The sequence below is a fragment of the Ascidia mentula genome, chromosome 9 (genome assembly GCF_947561715.1).
Source record: "Ascidia mentula chromosome 9, kaAscMent1.1, whole genome shotgun sequence".
In the NCBI taxonomy this organism is placed as follows: Eukaryota; Metazoa; Chordata; class Ascidiacea; order Phlebobranchia; family Ascidiidae; genus Ascidia; species Ascidia mentula.
Window position 1 is genome coordinate 8,493,114 of NC_138574.1, and position 19,881 is coordinate 8,512,994.

The following is a 19,881-nucleotide window of genomic DNA, read 5'->3' on the forward strand; positions in this document are numbered from 1 at the left end:
CAATTTTATTGACGGCAAAGTAATTTCGGGGCGGTTTCGTGCTGCAAATTTGCTTGGGCCTATCTACGTAAAGTTCAAAGCATGTAGCACAGGTAAAGAAAATCATCTTAAGCTTATAAGACCTGATTCTGTTGTTCTGTGTGTTTCTACTGTAAAGTTTAGGAAACACCTTTAGGTTTTAAACCTCTCTAACTCCGAATTTCAAACACTTCTTTCGAACGAGAAAGTCAATACAATCCATAACCTCGCTTAAAAAGTTTTTGAACTCTAACGGCACTTTACCGTGCAAGTTTTACACCCAAGTGGCCTCGAACTCTTCGATTATAATTAAATTTTCATCGGTAATTGGCTACGTTGCATTAAAATCAATGGGTAGAGCTCTTTCAGTGCGAATTATAGAAACGTCATTCTGATTAGAATAGTTTTAAATGCCAAATTTGACAACAACTTTAAAACAGCAAGTGCTAAACAATTTTCTATAATTTGCATGTCGTTGTTTTGTTTATCTGGCAAGAAAAACCGCTTTTAAACAAAACATGGGTAAGTCAACCAGATTGAGATAAACCACTTCACAGCCCACACAGATATTCGGAATATTTGGGAACCAGTCTGTGTTACATCCAACCGCATTAATCTGTAGCTGCCACCAGCAGCTTGGTGATGGACGGCAGGCGTTTGCGACGTACTGCGTCAAGCTGTTATCGATAAGTAAGTGACAAGAATTCCGGCCTAGAGGTTTGATTGAAAAGCCAGATTACTAATTGGATAAGAATATTTAAGGTTGGCATAGAGCAGAGGAGTGGCGTTCATTCTAAGAACAGAGAAACAATACGTTTTTATCGCATGTTTTTCTGGCATTTGTCAACGCCTGATACCTTGATCCTTGTTCTGACTTAAAGTTAAAATGCAAACCTAGAGAAAAAAAACATGCTTTACATCACTACAGACATTACACTTAATTGTTACGTCATTATTCCAATAAAGGACTCGCATTCATTAGTTTTGCATCCAAAAATAGAACAAAAATCATTCATACAATTGACATTCTCACAATTCTTTGCTACGCCTTACGCACAATGTGATCGAACAGCTTCTAATCCATCACTTACATTTGTCAATTAGGCATTTACGGATTATTGAATCTCGAATTCACGAGGCGATAGGATCGGTGTCGCCAGCCAGCTGACAACCATTCTTTCCTTGGCGTCGTTAAACTGTCAACCTTTTAACGGGATGAGCTCCATGTAATATCTACGTAATTGGTTATGCATTAAATACAACATACGACTGACAAATAACATCGTTGTAGTTTTGTGGAATAACATTGGGAATATTCAGCCACAAACTGAGCCTCGTTCTCAATTTCATGAACTTTTGACGTGTCAAGATGTGCGGTTCCGCATCAACGCGCATCTAATGGTATCTGATATTGCATTTCCTCAGCGAAGGTTGATTCCTTTCAGAGAAAGTGCATCGACTCTTATTTGACGTCTGCACCTTTGTTGGCGAATCTGTGGGAACTGTTGGCGGGTGTGGGAACTCGACAGACAATGCCGTCGAATGGTATAAATATCTTGTTTGTGTGTTGGTGTCTGTTGTTTTATTCAGTTTGCACAGAGTGCTTTGCGACGATTTCGGCCGATCAGTAAGCTACTTGCACAAGTGATCTTCCGTTTCTGCTTTAACAGCTACTATTTTCTCAGTCATATTTAAGCAATCACTTGGCATTTGTTTTTGTTAGGTCATGTTATGTGTTTGATACTATTGGCCATGTTTTGCTTTCAACAATGTTTGGGTTCGAGCCATTTATTACAACACAAAACAACCAATATCAAGTAACTACAAAGGCGAAATAGCATGCTGAAAGTTTTTACTCAGTAAAACACCTTTCGTCACCAAGCACGATCACAACTTGCTAAAAACAACAAGAACAATACTCAATGAACTGAAAAAAGCTAATACAGAGAGACGACCAAAGGCAGCACAACAATTAACAGAAATTGAAAGTCAAATCCACTAGACATTTGCTGAAGTATGTAATGATGTTGTTTAGATTTCTTTCCGTGTTATGTGTATGTTAAGTGATTCTTATCGCAATTTTGCAGAATATACAAAAACTTGCAAATGTTTTTCATTCAGTTGCATCGGAATAGATCTTGGATCCAAGGGCAGTGAGAAGAAACATAGCAAATAAAACGAGTTGCACAAAAACGCAGCAATGCGAAGAAAACGCCGGAGCGTCAAAACATCCCTCAAATATTCGTAAACTAGACAGCGTTTTCTTTTCTTTCTCTCCAAGCTTCGCCTCGCATCTGAAAGTTGCCAGCAACGACAACATCAGCTCCCTGTCGCCACCTTACGGATTTTCTGATGTCGGTTTAACGGTGTCGCCCTTGATCGGACCAAGGGTGGCATCGAGTGTAGCTTTGTATCTAACCTGGCGGCCTCTGTCCCACGAATAAACGTATCTGTCACGCGGATTGTAGTCAATCATTACCGTGTGTCTGTGAACAACAAGGACTTGAATTATGTTGCATCACCACTAGCGATCACTTGCAACAACTTTTACATCAAACTCCATTTAAATTCAAAATTATATATATATATATATATCATAGGACCGGTAAAAATTAGAAATCAGAAACACTGGTTTACACCACAGATGAGGCAAAAGTCAAATTACAACGACTACGAAACGATCGATGTATCACGAACGAACAAAAATGGTGGAATACTTAGGTTTTTGAATTTATAAAACTGCAATGCACCGACGTACCTGTAGGTATTGATGTAGGGAATGTTAGGTCGAGTCACTTTCCTTGTTTTTAAGTTAACGGCGTAGTTGACTTTGGCATTTGGAGTGTTGTATGAGCTTACCGTGTAGAGGGTTTGGCAAATCACAAACGCGTTTGCTACAGAAAGTTTCTGCAGAAAACAAATAGAACCGAAATTTAGTCGAACGTTTAGACAGGAAATTGCGATCATCAACTAGTAAAGTTGCCAGTACAAACAACACCTTTTAAAGGGGTGAGCTCCATATCATATCTACGTAATGGTTATACATTAAATACAGTATACGACTGACAAATAACATCGTTGCATTGTTGTAGTTTTGTTAAATAACATTTAATCTATCCAACCACAAGCTATTCCTCGTTCTCAATTTCTTGAACTTTTGCGACTGTACAGCTTTACGTGTGAGAAGCATTTACAAAGTGCAATTTTCAACAAGCGAACATTAATTAATAGACGTTTACTTGGAAATAGATTTACTCATTTTTTTCATATTTACCGTTATTTTAGTCTTGACATGTTTTGAAATTCTCAACGTAATTGGATCCATCCTGGATACCACAATCTGTCCCGAGTTTTCACGGGTGCTAAAAAACAATGAATTTCTATCACATCTTTGTACACATATTTATTTTCAAAAAATGTATACTGTTGAGTCTATTTACGAGGCGGTTAGTCAAATCTTACCTGTAAATAACCCAAATCCCAGTTTCATCTACAGCCAGATCAATATCGGAATATGCGCCGAACTGATAAGCAAACATCCCATGGTAACCGGCATTTCTAATCGGTCTCTGACGTACACTTTGTCTTGACCTCAAATCGTATCTAAAACAGAAACATAGTGAAATTGTCAAATTAAAATTTGCTTAGTTGCGTTATACCAAATCACACAGTAAGTCGTATCAGTATTTGTCACCAAACTGCACATATCGCAAATTTTGTAGCGAAAACGTACAAAAGAAGGATTTAAATTTTCCAAAAAATCTTTCAAGCCTTGTCAAAGGTTCAGATTTATCTTACGACTTGCCTACCTGAATGTAGTCAACACGTATTAAATATATGCAACCCACCTCACAATCTTTCTCGAATTCTTGCGCTGATAATAAAGACTTCCGTTGAACATCACGGCGCCAGTGTTTTCCAGTGGTATTTGCAGACGCCACATGTTGCTTACTTTTCTGTCGCGAAACTTCCCCACGTTGGCGAACTCGAGCAACTGAAGACGATAAATGGAGAGGTTGGCAGGGATTGGTGATTTTGGTCAAGGCGCACTACCCAGGTGAAAAACCTTATCCGGATTAATCAGGATTGTGATCCCGGTTTGGTAAAAATGTTACTGGTACAACGTTAAAATTTATAAAAAGTATAACTGGAATTGTCACAGAAGACTGCAGGAAACGGCATGTGCTGTTAGATGTTGACCGATGGAAAAATAATAAGTTGTGTAAAATTACTATTGATTAAACAACAATAGGGTAAACTTCATTGCTACCACAAATAATTCATCGCCTTTGGGGGTAGAATTCCTATAAACGTAAGACCGTGTCTTATAAAGACCATGCCGAACCTTAGGAGTGCGCGTGTAAATAAGGTTGATCATCCAGATCTTATTTGGATCACGCTGAGGATCTTTCATCCAAACTCCGTATCTTCCAAGCGGACTCGTCGATTCAGCCATTGTCTGCGGCTCCGACAAACTCACCAGGCGTCCACATTCTGCAAAACATGCGAACTAACTTGAAAGAACGGTCACAGAATTTAGGGTCAACGTGTTTTGGGCCTGCGACTTGTTATAAAAAAACATGCGTAATTAACATTAAAAATATTGACGGACCTCGTAAATAAACTGCTTGAAATGGTTGTCAAATATCTAGACGTTTACTAAGGCTCCGTTGCGTCAGAATGACGCGTAACCCTAATTGTCGTAACGTCAGTAAAATGGAACAATGAGTAAGAGTTGTTTATGAGTCACTTCCCAGCAAACATTACATAGACCGACTTAAATGAAATCGGTGATTGAGTCAAAAATGTACTCCCGTCGTGTAATTATATCGTCACAAGAAACCAATCAAAAGGGAGAAAAAAGAATAACAGTAAATTTAAAATTACCAAATAAAACCAACGTTTAAAATTGCTTTTTATGTTGAGAACCGCGCATTTGAATACAATACAACATACAGCTTCCAGAAAACTACACAAAAACAGTTCTATAGCCTGTAGGATTAAATACCTACGGTGCAAACGGTTTGCAAGTGCATTGGATAATTCCAAACAAATTTAGAAGCATCATCTGCACAATATTTGCTGAAAACATTTGCCGAAGTGGTTATAAATTTGGTGAGTCAGACTTTTAAGCCGGCCTATCTCGCACGTGATTCACAGGCCAAGGGCGCAAATCGATTCAATCCGATGTAAAGTAGGAAGTGACAAGACTTTCCCGTTCGGCCCAAATTGGGGCTTTTAAGGCGGGAAAGTGGAAAATTTGTCTTAATTGTGTTTGACAGCGCTGGAAAGTAAAGGTGGCTGAAAATGGGCTCACGTTTCTATGCCATTCAAAAGCTGTGCCACGGGTTCAAAGCGTGGTATATTTCTAATGTTTGCATCTGAGCTTTACTATCAGCTCAAAATGAGGAGAAACATGACAAAACTTTGGACCAGCACTTAGCAACTCTTTGTGCCGAGTTATTGAACCTACATACCAACAAAATTGTTTTCACTTAACTTTTTCTTCCATTCTCACTTCAACGTCAAACAGTTTCAAGATAAGATATTGACATAGAATGAGTGCCAACTTGACATCTTGTTGCCACAGCAAGCAAAACACCCCTAATTACGTAATGTTTGAGTTTGCAAGGGGGTAGGCGACAGAAAAGGTCAACACAACAATCCGGACTGCTACTCTACTTGATGGAGTGGCCAAATATGATGAAGAATGACGTATGGTAAAGGGCCAGCACTCCTGAGTGTCATGTCAAGTTGTCCGGTGAAGTGGTTTCAAGTACAAACACTCAAGGGCCCTCTCGCGCCGCATAAATACGCCTCCAGTGGTCCGGATCAAAGGTGCGAGAGGTGTCAAGTTGGACTTTGGTATTTATGCGGCTTGGAAGTGCGAATTTCGAATTCAATCAGCTTTGTGAGAAAATCTTCAATATTGTCGCAACAATATGGTACTTGTGACATACTTTTTTATTTGCTTTGTTTGAAATATTGAATTGTTGTATTTTTTCCTTCAGGTTGTAAAACCAGCTGTTAAAACAACACTGGGTTCTGAAAAATAGTATGACAATTTCGCGTACAAGCCTGTGTGCTCGACAGTATATCTTGTTAGACCAATATTTAAGCAGTTAGTTTACCACGTTGTAAAACCAACTCCGGCGCCAACCGAAAAACACACTTCCGAAAATCGTTGAAGCCCCAGGGGGTCCCAAGAAAACCACTGACGAATTACGGCGAAAACAAAAAGTTATTCGTTATGGTTGTAACTGAAGACTTGTTTCACGTGCGAACGAAATTGAATTGTCCTTACTTTTTGCAGGTGTGCATTGAAGAGCTATCTGTAAACTTGTTTTGTGCGTGCTTGACGTTGAATTTCAGACAGCTAAAACTATAAGTATCGTGCTCACTACGCTAAGGTGATTGCCAGGTGTGCATTAAAGACAGTAAAATTAAGCTACACAAATTGAAAATTTCGCCCCTACATACCCCAAGACTTTAAACGGATTTCAGTCAACGACCAAAAATATACAACTTAACACAAAGGAAATAGGTCAAATTCAGCATCAAAAGACTTTTTTCATGGAACGAGCACGAAAGCGATCTGTGTAACTTCCTGCACATCGCTTGTATTTCAACCCGCCATATATTACCATTTGCAATATGATGTCATGCACGGGTATCTGCACCACATGTACACGTTAGTTGCAGCTAACATGACGTGCGCTGGCCATTAAGTTGAAACTTAAAACTGAAATCGGGGCCCGTCCGTTAAACTTTAGCAGTGTTATCTGCGATAAAAACGTCTTTTCTTACACCAGTTTTAGGTTTGGAAATATTGTGGGGGTAATTGACACATCCATGTACAAGTAGGTGCAACTTTGCAAATAGTTTAACCCTTTAATGCTCTGCAATAGCTGGGTGCAAAGTTCAGTGGTAAAAATACACACTTTCCCTTCGTGTCGTGTCCTGTGTATGGAGGATACTGATTTCATGATTAGGCATGCTAACGTATCTGCCTCGTTGCGTATATAATCCCTGCAACTTGAGGTTTGCAGTTTGACCTGACAAGCGCATAATCTCATGTTTTTGACCGCACAACTCCGTTTTAGCCAATTATCATACTTGTCCGCACGTGACAAACTGCTCACTGACCCATGGTGACCTTCGTTTGGGGTTGGTCGGGAGTGGTTTACTTTGGCCGGGTGCCGGACATACTTCACCCTGCGAAGACCAGCTAGGAAATAAATTGCCTTCGTACGTCGCCCATGGACGACTTGTTTACTCGCCTACTTATCGTTAGGGGCTATTAGCGTCTGTCTCGAAGATCCAGAGACACTGGGTGCCACGTAATGGTCTGTCCATGGTGTTATTCGGTTGTGTGAAGCAGCTAAAGAAGAAAAGAGTTGACTTGGCTTTAATAAACATACATTTATTTGTTCAACTCTTTTCCAACGCGTTTACTACAATGCCGAAAACGACCCGGCGTTAACATTAATTTAGGCCTTTTTCCGAACAAGTAAAAAGTCGCGGACCATCTTGCCTTAACAGTTGCTGTTAGTCCAACGCATGTTTAATTACAGAAAAGCATTGTTAGAATGGAAAAGCCGGTGTTGAAATGCGTGTACACGGCACCAGCCCCGAAAGCAAATTGCGCGAGGCCAAAGTTTTGACACCGAACCACATTGGTCGGTGAACTATTTATTTCGTGTACCTCGATGGGGCGGGAGTGTTTGCCCGGACCAACCCATCGGATGAAAGATAAAGTCATTATCACGTCACAGGTGCGCAGCGCAATGGATTGTACTAGTTCGTGACAACTACACAACTGCGGTGTGAAGTAAATCACGTGTCCACAACCGCAACGCAAAGTTCGGTTGCATTTGACTGTCTCAAATATGCGAGCTAAGTGCCAGAGATGTGTTTAGAGTAAATGCATTAACGCTCGTTTGTCATTTTTCAGTGTATTTCAGTCTTTCAATTATTTCTTTTTTCGCTCGTTGGCTTGGGTGTGTAAATGAAATTGCCTTTGACAGACGTCTTTCTTCAGTTTACTTCCTAGGGTCTCCAATGATTGTTAGCATAGCTCTTACCTTTAAAGGAAAATCGAAGAGAAAACATCCAGGTTTATCCAAACTTTGATGGGATTTTTGTCGGATTTCATTAAACGAGAGGTTTTACAAGAAAAAAAAACGCGTTTCGGTATCCATGCGATCAAAAAAGTTCCAACCCATATATGTACAATGATATGTTTCCCTCAAAAACCCGAACCAATGTTGCACGTTTGTCCAAACCAATGTTTATTGGATCGTGCCCCATCACTGCCGGATATATATATCGGTATGTATACACCAACAGGTGTTTTAAATGTCTTTGTAAAAAAGGCAATTTTGGGTTCCTAATCTTTTGCCCTGCCATTTTTTTCAATAAACAGATTAATCGAATGATCGGTATGTTTAAACCATACGGGTGGTGGCAAGTGTAAACACTAACCGTACCTACTTGAAGTTCAAACAAGGTCTATTGGTGCTTCTTGGATAGCTAACTTTTTCTCCGAAAACGTTTTGAAGTTATGAAGTTTTTATTACGCGCGTGTGACGCTGACTGCGGTTAAATTGTAATAAAGTGTTGTTTGTGTTTTGTGGGTTGCGGTAATTCATGCGTTGTAGTAATTTGCTTGAAGTGTGTATGTTTTGCTACATAAAATTTATCATATTTTTGACATCAGGAAAGGTATGCCCATTATGTTATTACACACTGTTAGGCACTTAGAGGAAATGACCGGATAACATTAAGAGAGACGTTCAAAATATCCTGGCAAAAATGTGGTTTCATATTACGTATTTTACACGGAATTGACATGATGTGCTTTTACTGGTTATACTCGGTGAGATCTTCGTTGTCGCAACAAAACAATTTGTAAGTTGAAAACTACGTTCTTCTTTAAACTCTTCGGAATCTTAGGCATCCACACCTACGTTTAGGGCTCGTTAAATCTTGACGACCTAAAAAAATCCCGAAGATTTCAAGTATGTTAATGTTTTCGATATCGATGAAGAGTCGGCCTTTACTTTGCTTATCGTGTTGCGCAAACGACCCCTATTGGTGTGATAGTTGCTCTGGTGGCGACCCCGATTGTCAGCTAATAGCATAATGAGCTTTGCAGATGGTCGAGTGGCTTGGGGGATAGGTTAATGTCAACCTGTGCCCTGGTAGATTCTCGCCCGTCATTATTGTGAATTATGCTGCAAGTAAATTCCAACTGTATTTTTGTGGCTAACATTTTGGTCAAGGCTGTACTATAAATAGCATTAAATTGGTCATTGCAGCTGCCCTTTTTTGGGCATAACCATACCCACATAAACGCCAAACTTTTTCAAAATCCTTTTATCTGCAATTTTTTTTTCTTTTTGCCTAAAATAATTAAACGATTAAATCACTCGTCGCTTGGATTAATCTAACAATAGGTTGTAGTATTGAATGTAGGTTTGCTGACTTGATGAACAAGTATTTTTGAAAAAGTTTGTTGCTACGTCGCCGGGTAACAAATTTTGTTGTTACGTCGCCGGGTAACATAATAAAACGTAACAAATAATTACAACAAAATAAGGAATAATTTGCCCTGACTCCATAAAAGAATGAATGTCGGACACAACTTATCACATCTGCTCCAAAGTCCCTTAAACAAAGAAACAGGTTTCACCAAAATTGCTTTAAAAACACCGAAGTACCATAATGTGCGTCATCAGTCTAAAATTGCTTCAACCCGGGTTCAGTAACAACAAATCCAACTTCTTATAACCGCAAGGTGATTAGCATTACCGCAATTGCAGAAATAACATACTCCAAACTGCCCTTATTGATAGATAGCGTTGTTGTGCTAGGAAATACCAGAGATTGAAAAGCAATTAGAGAAGCGCTGGGTCGCTCAACAAAAACAGCTTGATTGACACGTTAAGGTTGCTTAGGTGAAGAAAAGGGTGGGCCAGATGTCAGGATGTGATGATGAAAAACGTAGTTTGTTTAAATTTGTACTCAATCAACTGTGTTATATTTGGCGCATGTTTCATGGTGTTAGAAGATACTTGTTTGATCGTGTTTCCAAAATATACGACAGATAAGAGCGATTGGTTTTGTCCACGAAGTAAATCGGCAATTACAGTGTTAAGTGCTCAAAATTTAAGCGATACACCATGATATACAGTTTAAAAAAAACAACTTTATTCATGTATTGGTTTTAATTATTTCCTTTAGAAAAATGGAATTAAAAATCCTTCAAAAATGTTTTTTTGCAGACAAAGTGTGCAACAAAACCTTAGCTGTATGAAGGTTGGATTGCTTCCATGACTTTTATATACCATATTGGATCACTTACTTGTGTAATCCTGATCATCCTCCTCTACCTCCTCTTCCGTCCTCTCATCACAAGGTGGCGCAATGGATGTGGCTGTAAATAATAAAATTATTACATAGGAAATTTTTAATTGTGCGCTGATTAGTGCCCGTTTTACTCTATATGTATGTACATTTACAAATACACGACAGACCATAACAGACATTGTGTTAGCTTTACAGTCGACAAGGACATTTGAAATAAATATCGCTGGGAAAAAAACGAACTTATTATGTTTAAAGGAGAGTGGTCGTGCGCTGCCTGACTTTTAAACACGTAGTTTGTCTTTGATGAATCGATGTTGAAGAATTGTGAGTGGGTGGAGAGGAAAGGGTGTGAACGCAATTTTACCAATATGCTTTGATTCCGTTTACCATATACATTTATGGTGATCTTTGTAGACTACTACTTAAACAGTTGTAGTTGTTTTGCTTTACTGATAATTTACAATTGCTGAAATCGATTTCAGCGCTTCAGCCTGACTTATGCTGTCTGTATATATATAATATATGTGTTTATCGGGGCATGTATACATGCTTGTGGTTGAGTGCTCTGTTTGGGAGTCAAACTTTGCTATTGACTTTACGTGTAACAAACAGCTTGGCGAAATGACTTTTTCATTATTGAAAATTTTAATAACCTGCCGTAGGTAGATGTTTTGTTCCATAAAACTAAACATGTGCGAATTACGTTTTCTGTGCAATCCAACAAAGCGTTATTCTGTGAACGCGTTTGACTATTGTGTTGAACGAAGATTGATCACACCGATAAGAAGATTGTAACCGAAATCGACAAAAACGAAATCAACAAGAGCTTGCCAGTTTATGGTCTCTTTCATGTGACCGCAACGTGATACAATAACGAGATATGCTCCTTTCATCGGTGACTTGGAGTCGAGCGAATAGCAGGTGTGCATACAACACCAGTGCTCGACGGCTAATTCTCCAAACTGAATGAAGCAATATGTGGTCAAAGGTAAACATACAAACGATGTGTAATTGTTTGCCCCCAAAGATATAAGAAAAAGAAAGCAGAAAAAAGGTGCGAGCACGAATGCGATAAACAGGTACCAAATAATCCTGTGGTAACAAAACAGATTTGACAAACAAGTTGTTTTTTGAAAAAGATTTGCAACAATATATCTTGTTTGTTTCGTACAATTAACAGACAATTATGATCCTTCTGCTTTCAGTCAAAATACTGATAACAATTCCCGTTTTAATCAAACCAACATGTGCATTGCTGCAGTTTCTCTCACACACAAGAGAATACGAAGCAATGCGTTCCGGTTTCAGGTGCATTCGCTAAAGTGCACTTCTCCACTATATTTGAGCTCCGTTAAGCCTCGGTTCAAACGCTCCATAAGAACTGCGATACGACTGATCAGCGCGTTAACCATGCAGCAAAATTGGAAAAGCCTCGCAGTATTTTGCACGCAATATGCTTGCTAAACTTTAGAAAAGTAAAAAATCATTGGTGCTCAGTTCATCAACAAAACATTTTTATCAATTCCAAATGGAATGCCTTGGATGGAATAAATTGTCCCTTTTGTAGTGTACCCTTTAGGTTTGTCATAAACATGTCGTAAACGTAACACCAGTGTGCAAGTCTGGCGACATTTAAAATCTAAATGGCAAATCGATTGTGACACAACAACAGATTGCAGGTTGGTGAATATCAAAACTTCAAGTATTCAATTCAAAATGCCAAAAGACTTAACATGACAAGAATCACACAATTGACTTTTTTTTATAAATACCATCGGATGCTGGAAAAATTTAACCATCAGTTTAACATTTTTAATCACAATCATTTAACCTTTTCAATACGGTTTCCATGGATATTAAAACCGGTGACATTTGTTTAATTCATCCCCATGCCTTCATAACAGTTTGTATTTTCTGCATCACTTGGCATAACACAATAGACGCAAATGATTCTGGTTTCGCCTTCCGGTAGCGTATATCCACTCGTGCCGAAACAACCACAGCATTAACCATGGCAACGACACCAATATTATATACGAAGTCTTAAACAAGAGGAATCACTTCCCACAATCTGCGATAAATTTGTCAGTGGCAACCTGTTCTGTACGAAAACGGCATGTCAACGGAAAGGAACATAAACAACAGAAATGTGTCAAAATCACGGCCGAGCATACGGCGCTGCGGGCACCGTTGCCAGGGTAACAGGCTGATGTGGTTTGTTTATCGATCCCGTCGCACGATTTAACTGATTTCGGTGGCAAAACACACAGGTATTGGGTAAATGCTAAAACAATTACCCGTGTCCTCTTGCTATTTACGATCTAGCGTCGGCGTGAAAATGTTTTGACTTCAATGCAATGACAACGATGCTTTCCTAGCTAATGGCAATGCAAACAATTTTTAGTTGCGCTGGGGTCGATAGGTGAAGCAATATTTTTACAAAATTGGCTTGATTGGAGGTCTAGAAAATTAACTGTGCTCTCAACCACATCATTATAGCTCAAATTTTCATAAAACATGGCGTTTTTTGACAAAATTGGCCGAAATATTGGTTCAACGTACACATTGCAACTTGCATGCATATTAACGAATTAGGTACCCTACTCATCTGGCATGTTTGAGGCAAAATTTGCACTCATACAAGACACTGACAGATCACTTTCCTTTCAGTTAAAATGAAATTCCACTTTCGAAGTCAAACACAACACTTCAGTTAAAATCACTACCTGATCCCACCCATACACAACTAAATCCATATTGTGAGTAGTTAAGTGGTTTGGCTTAACACTACGAAATTAACCCTGTGTCAACAGTTTGAAGTAATCCTTCGCTCCACTCTCTCGATGACGTGGGCAGCAAAAAATCATTGGTCCGCGCAGCATAACAAAATTGAATTCGCTGTGGTCAAATCAAAACATTTTACGTGGAACTTGAAGCGCTTGTGATTAATGTGATTGTGACGACACAACCTTAAAGAAACGACGCTTATTGGCAGCACGTTTTGTGGCTTCATACAATTGCTAGTCGAATATGGTTTATTAAGATACAAAGCATTTGAAATCGAACATTACTGAACAACGAGCATTCCACCATCTGAGCAAGCAACAGTTCGTGCGTGTATAAGCTTACTTTAAGCTGCAAACGCAGTTCAAGCATTCCCGAAACTCGTGCGGTCCATGCGAGAACGGGCGAAATGCACGTGTTGTTGGTTTTGGAATCACCTTTTATCTTGTAATCTGGGCTTACGGTAACTTTTCATCCTGACAGTTCTTGTGATACAGTTTTGCTGTAAGTTCTTGGTGCAACTCGTTTCATTTAGTAGGCCAAAAGAGTTTTAAGGAATGTTTTCAATTCTACTTTGTGCTACCCAAATATCGCTATGTGTACTTACAGTCTGCGGATTATTTTAATCTTGTCCATAATGGAATGATAACAAACAAAACGATTTCCTAATAAAAAACTCACAAGAAATTCAGGATTGCCCAAACAACAACAACAACAACAACAACAAATAAAACACTTTTATCACAACGCACCAACCGCTATGCGTTTCGCACGAAGGCGCCATATCTTATTCGCACCCTCTTAGCACCGCGCGACCATTTATCAAGGAGTCATTTCGCTTTAAGGGGACGAATGTATCTTAAACTTAATCCGGTCCTTAATCTCCCAGATTGATTTAAACCAATGCCCCAAACCGGCGCCGAGCCGCTCAATTGACGCAACTATATATACAGAGGCATGGCGGTAACCCGACAGGCAGGCAATCTCGTATCTTCCACCGTCAACCAACAGACCTGTTTCAATAACAAGAAAACCGTACAGGCGCCAGTCCCCTTCAGATCGTCGCACGCGAGACCCGATTGTGTTGTACAAACGGTCATAAAGTGTTCGGCATTGGGATTTCGTAACTCAGAATTGTGGCGAGAACCACTTTCATAAAGAAATTGTCGTTGGTAAATTAATATCTCAAATCTAATACTTGTCAAAGGCGTAGCCTACTGAACTTGCTGCTTATACTTGATTTTGACGTTCCGTAATATTCTCATATCGGTAATGTTACAGGTACTGGCAAATAAAAAGTATACTGTTACATACAAATACCGTACAAGCCTAATTTAATCCTTTTTGGCGATGTGTGCAAGAAAAATGTGGGCATCATATGATAAATGCTCTGCTGGTATAAATATTACAATATTGCCTGTTTCAAAATATTTGAAGTGCGAAAGATTTTTTTGAAATTTTAATATTTATACAGGCACCTATTTATAACGAATTAGTTTGTTTGCGATGTCACGCGAAACACTACTCAGCGCCACGTTTGACATTTTAGGTTCGTCGCTGAAAAAAATTGCTGCTCGCCGCTTCACAATATACATGCGGTCGCGCCACGTTTCCTAGGGGCTTTGCCTCAAAAGCGCAACAACATTTTTACGACCCAAAGGTCAGGTTTGTAGCTGAATTTATTAACAATTCGGGTTCTTTGGTTGCATTCCTGCGTCAAACAATCCTTCCGAAAAGGGCGGTCTCGAATTGATTTGTTGACTCAATAACACGCGCAATGGAGGGTGTAGTTGGTAACAACTTTAACTTAGTAGGGGTTGCCCTTCTCAGACGTATGCAGGTATGCAGTCTTTGACGACTTTTTTGCTTGAGGTAAAGGTCAATGATTTTGTTTTTATGGTTTGGCAAAGCCGATTAAAGCAGTGAACACAACGCTAAACGATTGGCTACTTGAATGCGGACAAACGACATGGGTTAATAATGTACGGAATGTCCTGCATCATTGCAGGTAAACCGCTTTACTATAGTTTCCATATTTGCTAAATCTCCTTCTTGAAACCAAAACGCAACCTCTGTGTTTAAATGAAATTGTCAAAAGACATTAATGCAAAAATTTAAATTGCAGCTGATTACTAAAATTAAACAACACCCAATGCACAATCTAAAATAAAATCTATATCATTTACTTTAGGCGATATTTTCATTGTATAGAAACTCGTATTTGCCTGCATTAAACATTAAGTTAAAGGAACATAACCGCTTTGCACACAAGTGGCGTTTCCTCGGTATTTTATCAATTTACATTTTTCGTACATTCATGGTTTCGCTGTCGCAATGCAGATGGATCGGCAAATATGACCCAAACTGCAGCAGTTGCTACAAAATTCCGATTGTGTCGTGTGTGCCTACGCCTAACACCATCGAATTCGGTCAAATAGCAAACGTAAAAGCCGACAATACACACGAAGCAAGTGAACCACCTTCCAATATTAACCATCGCTGATATTATAGCTAAACTAAAGGGTCGACGAGATGGGATTATTTACCCTCGGCGTCCCTCAGAAGGCCGTTACCTTTGAAGACAGCGGCAGGTTTTACGTTTTACAACAACAAACACTCTAGACGATTTCTTGCAAGATCCGCCTTTTGCAAAGTCGTTCAGAAAGGTAGAAACCGCTATAAGGCGACCGAATCGAAGCCAAATTTACTTTACATGCCTTAACTCCGATCTTCCCGGTTCGTTTTCCGTCTCATGTGGACCCGATGTGTTATCAGCAGTCATTCTGTTGACAGAAACGCGCTGTACAAACGTGAGCAAGAGGCCCGATCCCAAAACTTGGCTCAAGGGTCCAAATCTCACACCCTGAAGGGTTTAATTCGAACCAATTCAAACCAGGCTCCCAAAAAACATAGGTAATGACGAAGTGGTCAGTCGTTGCAGAGGAAAGTATCAGTTTGTCCTGGACAATATATTTAAACAAAAGTCTTTGCATATAAATAATACTTGACTGCAGGATGTTATTTCGTTTTACCACAAGTATCTTTATCTTTACCACAAAGCGTGGTTACCAAAACGAATTGTGTAACGAGATGTCTTACGCGATGGGTGTTTGTGTTAAAACTTTTTTCAAAACAAAGATCGTCGAATTGGGAGCTACATACCATATTCGTGTATTTTATAATTGTTGATGAAATTGGGTAAATTAATGCGGCAACACTTGTCAGTCTGTCGCAGATGCAGAGCAATCGCAAGAAAACGCGTGTTTACCAGATGCCGTCATTTGCAATAAGACAGGCGATTTCGTGTAACTCTGCACTTAATTGTCAACGGCAATGCAAACAGTTCATGCTTTCCGCAAGCCTCAAGCACGTATGGGCATATTTGTCTAACCATTACCTCGAGCGTCTTGTGTATTTGATATCTTGCACACGCCAACCGGTTTTCCAATAAATCCCGTTTTTCGCCTTCAGCCAAACCGCAACGACTTCGCACCCTATCGTTTGAAGTACCCGGCCGAACTTTCGGAATCGCAGGTGTGACGTAAGTGTAGTGACGTAAAGCACGCGAGGAATACATTTGTCAAGTGTCGCGGCAGTGCTGTACCCTGTTATTGCCCAAGTTTTGCATCAAACAAACGGCCCTGGGACGGAAAAGATCTTTGCGCTGCTTGATGAGGAAAAATCACGCGTGGTGTAAGAATTGAATGCGACAAAAAGATAAATGTGTTCTTTAACTTACAGTTTCCGTTTCGCTGTTGTACTTCCGCAAGAGCGCGCTCTAATTCGCGGACCTTCCTCGTGGCGTTTATGTGGCGGTTCTAGAAGGGTAAACAATTACGGGATGATTTCAAATAAACAGTTTAACAATATAACAAGACGAGTAGAAAACGGGATATTATGAATTGATGTTTAGAGTAGAGTTTAGAGCACTTTTCTTTGCCGTTTCAAATTATTCAAGCATAATTTAACAATTTGAGTTTTATTTAGAAACAAATTTTATCTTAAGATTTTATGTTAAACTAAAATAAATAATTTATTTTGTGTTTGAAGAAGGGAGACCGAAGTAAATGAATCAGACCAACCTCCCAAGTATCCTTATCAATGAGCAACCTCCCGATCTCATCCCTCTGTGTTTGTATGGTGGCCCGGATGCCTTTGTTCTCTTCCGTGAGATAGGACGAACGTTGGCTTAGGAGGTCATTGGCATCAGAGAGTCGTTGTTTTTCAGTCGTCATGGTTCTCTGGCTCTGACGCAGGACCTCATTTTCACGCAAAGCCAGGTTTAAGTCCGATTGAAGGCGGTTTGCATCCTCCTGCAGTGTTTGCTCTGATGCGGACAATGCGTCAAGATTTTGACTGGCATTTTGTAGGGTTTCGGTTAGATTCCGGTTCTGTAAAATTAGCGCCGTACGTTCTGCTTCTACACCCTTGACGCGCAACTGAAGACGAAGTAGTTGTGAGTTGAGCTGACCAGCCAAGTCCAAGAGGGCATCAGCTGCTCCAAGCTCCTCGTCGGCAGAGACAGGCTGCAGGAAGCCACGGGATGATATTAATTCCTCCTCTCTGGAGTCGCTGGAGGAAGATGACAAAAAGAAATTCTCAGTGTCAAGCGCCTTGTTTAAGCGTCGAATAAACGTCTCTGTGGCTTCTAACCGATTTCTCTGCCCCTCCAGCTTTGCCTCGAAGCCAGCAAAGGCGTTGTACAGCTCCGAAACTTTGGCTTCAACCAACGCAGAACTGCATTGGGGACCTGTGGGCACTGAAAAAACGTACTCGCACTTCTCTTCCTTGGCCTGCGACTTAGCGCCAACGTTGCCCCTCATGAGCACCGATTCCCCTTCCAGTGCAGTGAACGCGTTTAGCACTGCTGGTTGAGGAACCCTGGCAGCAGCTTCCCCTCGTCTAACCGGTTCTGCCGGCGGAGGAGTTCGTACAACAACCGAAGGATGAACTTCTCCTGCGACGATACGAGAAATTGCTAAAATGCGCGAAAATCGGATGGAAATGATATAACTTCGCTTATATGCTTGAAACAACTGATGTACAATAAAAACTCAAAAATATTAACGGATACAGAAGTGTAATTACGTTACATTGCAAGAAACTTTTTGCTGCAGGGCGAAAATAAACTGTTGCAAAATATTATTGGATTGGGATGCCAAGAACCAGGTGGTGGTAGTAAACACGACCTCTTCCGAGAATTGAGAAACCTTTTAGTGTTTATTTCGAAAACACATCCCCCTCAAGGTTGTCTAAAGACCATGAAACTGTGGAAAGACGGGCGTAGGAAAAGGGTGCGAAAATTCCTTTTTAGCTTACGACGTTTCAGTGCCCTCTTTCATCGCCCAGTCGTTTATTTGCTTAGCTGAGCGCTGGAGAGGCCAAGATGCGCGGTGGTGCTCGAAAGGCCATTTTCGGGCGCGGAAAATATGGATTAGACCCCGTGTCGGGATATTTTCGGCGTTGAGTAGGGGCTTATTGCAATGTTAACCTTTTCTGCGTGCCCCTAATCGGCGAGCATGACGACAACAGCGTGTGTGCATATTTCGCTCAACAAAAGGTCATCTCTCAGCATCATCTACATCTGCGCACGTCTTGTTAACCTTGTAGTACGCTTGACGCCCCGTTTCGCGCGGTTATCGCTGTTGTATCTGAGGTGAGATAATGTTGCGATTGGGCGAGGGATTTTAGGTTCAATCTCGAACCAGTGCTTTCCGCCATCACGAAAAATTTACACGGAAAATCAGCCTAAATATATGGAACATTCCTGAAATGTTTTTTTACGGAAATAACAACAACCCACTTGCTTGTAATCTACACACTGTAGATATCAGTGATTTAAAGTCACGCAGCATGAATACTACTGCTTCAAAACACTTGGTCACGATTACTTTAGCAAATATACAGCAGTGTTGTACGCCTCATCAAGCCGCCGCGAAAGTTACAATGAACTTTAACACCACGATACACCATCCGTCAAACACGGTAGCACTTGGGAACGGCAACCAAATACACATAACACTCCCACGTTCACGTGACTTCTCTACAAACAAAGTATTGTATTTTAATGGGAACAAACCTTGGAAGGCATTTTCGTCGCTTTGGATATCGTCTGCGTTGTGAGATTGTCCCCCTGAGTCAACGACATGGATGCTTCGCGTCACTTCGTCTGTTGCCACTTCTTGGGTGGAGATTGTATGCACTAGACCGTTCGTAAGCACACAGTAAAACGTCACAAGTTGGTGTGGACGTAACATTATCCTCTTGTTCGCACAGTTCGTTCTAATTCAACCTTATCGGTGCAGGTTACCATTATATGCTGCATAGAAATCATTCAAAAGTTATTTTGGCAGAACCATTGATTTGGGAAACAATTTTTCATCACTTTAATCAAATTCAAATACATAAATCACAAAGACGAAACAACTTGCAAAGAATATACGTCCCTTGTTTGATTTCTATTTTACCTCGATAAATATGCGGGAAGTTCCCGTTAGTCCCAAGTCCACGTGTTCGGTCTGTACTTTGTAGTGCATAAAATTTTCGCACTTGATATGAACCGGAGGTGCGATACGAAAGCAAATTTGCCCGGAGACCACAACACGCATAAGCAATGATCGGCGCTTGAGATAGAAGCCCGCCCCCAAGAATTGAACGTGAGTAAATAAGGCGATTTGGCCGCCGGGCTTTCGGTTTGTTTGTTGTTTT

At 40.3% G+C, this 19,881-nt stretch overlaps 1 protein-coding gene across 2 annotated transcripts; it reads right to left on the bottom strand.

Moving 5' to 3' along the window:
- Positions 1 to 1,797: 1,797 nt before the first annotated feature.
- Positions 1,798 to 19,488, bottom strand: LOC145913648 (uncharacterized). Of its 2 annotated transcripts, XM_083001381.1 has the most exons (11): positions 19,253 to 19,488; positions 17,827 to 18,130; positions 17,256 to 17,745; positions 16,913 to 16,991; positions 10,385 to 10,456; positions 4,364 to 4,512; positions 3,867 to 4,012; positions 3,481 to 3,621; positions 3,293 to 3,380; positions 2,777 to 2,925; positions 1,798 to 2,504 (listed from the first exon to the last, which is right to left on the bottom strand). In XM_083001381.1, the coding sequence occupies exons 1-11, from the start codon at positions 19,428 to 19,430 to the stop codon at positions 2,357 to 2,359; spliced, it is 1,944 nt and encodes a 647-aa protein (XP_082857507.1). In that variant the 5' UTR covers positions 19,431 to 19,488; the 3' UTR covers positions 1,798 to 2,356. The 2 variants fall into 2 exon arrangements, with proteins under 2 accessions (XP_082857507.1, XP_082857506.1); XM_083001380.1 differs by having other exon boundaries at positions 17,256 to 18,130.
- Between the last annotated feature and the right edge of the window lie 393 nt (positions 19,489 to 19,881).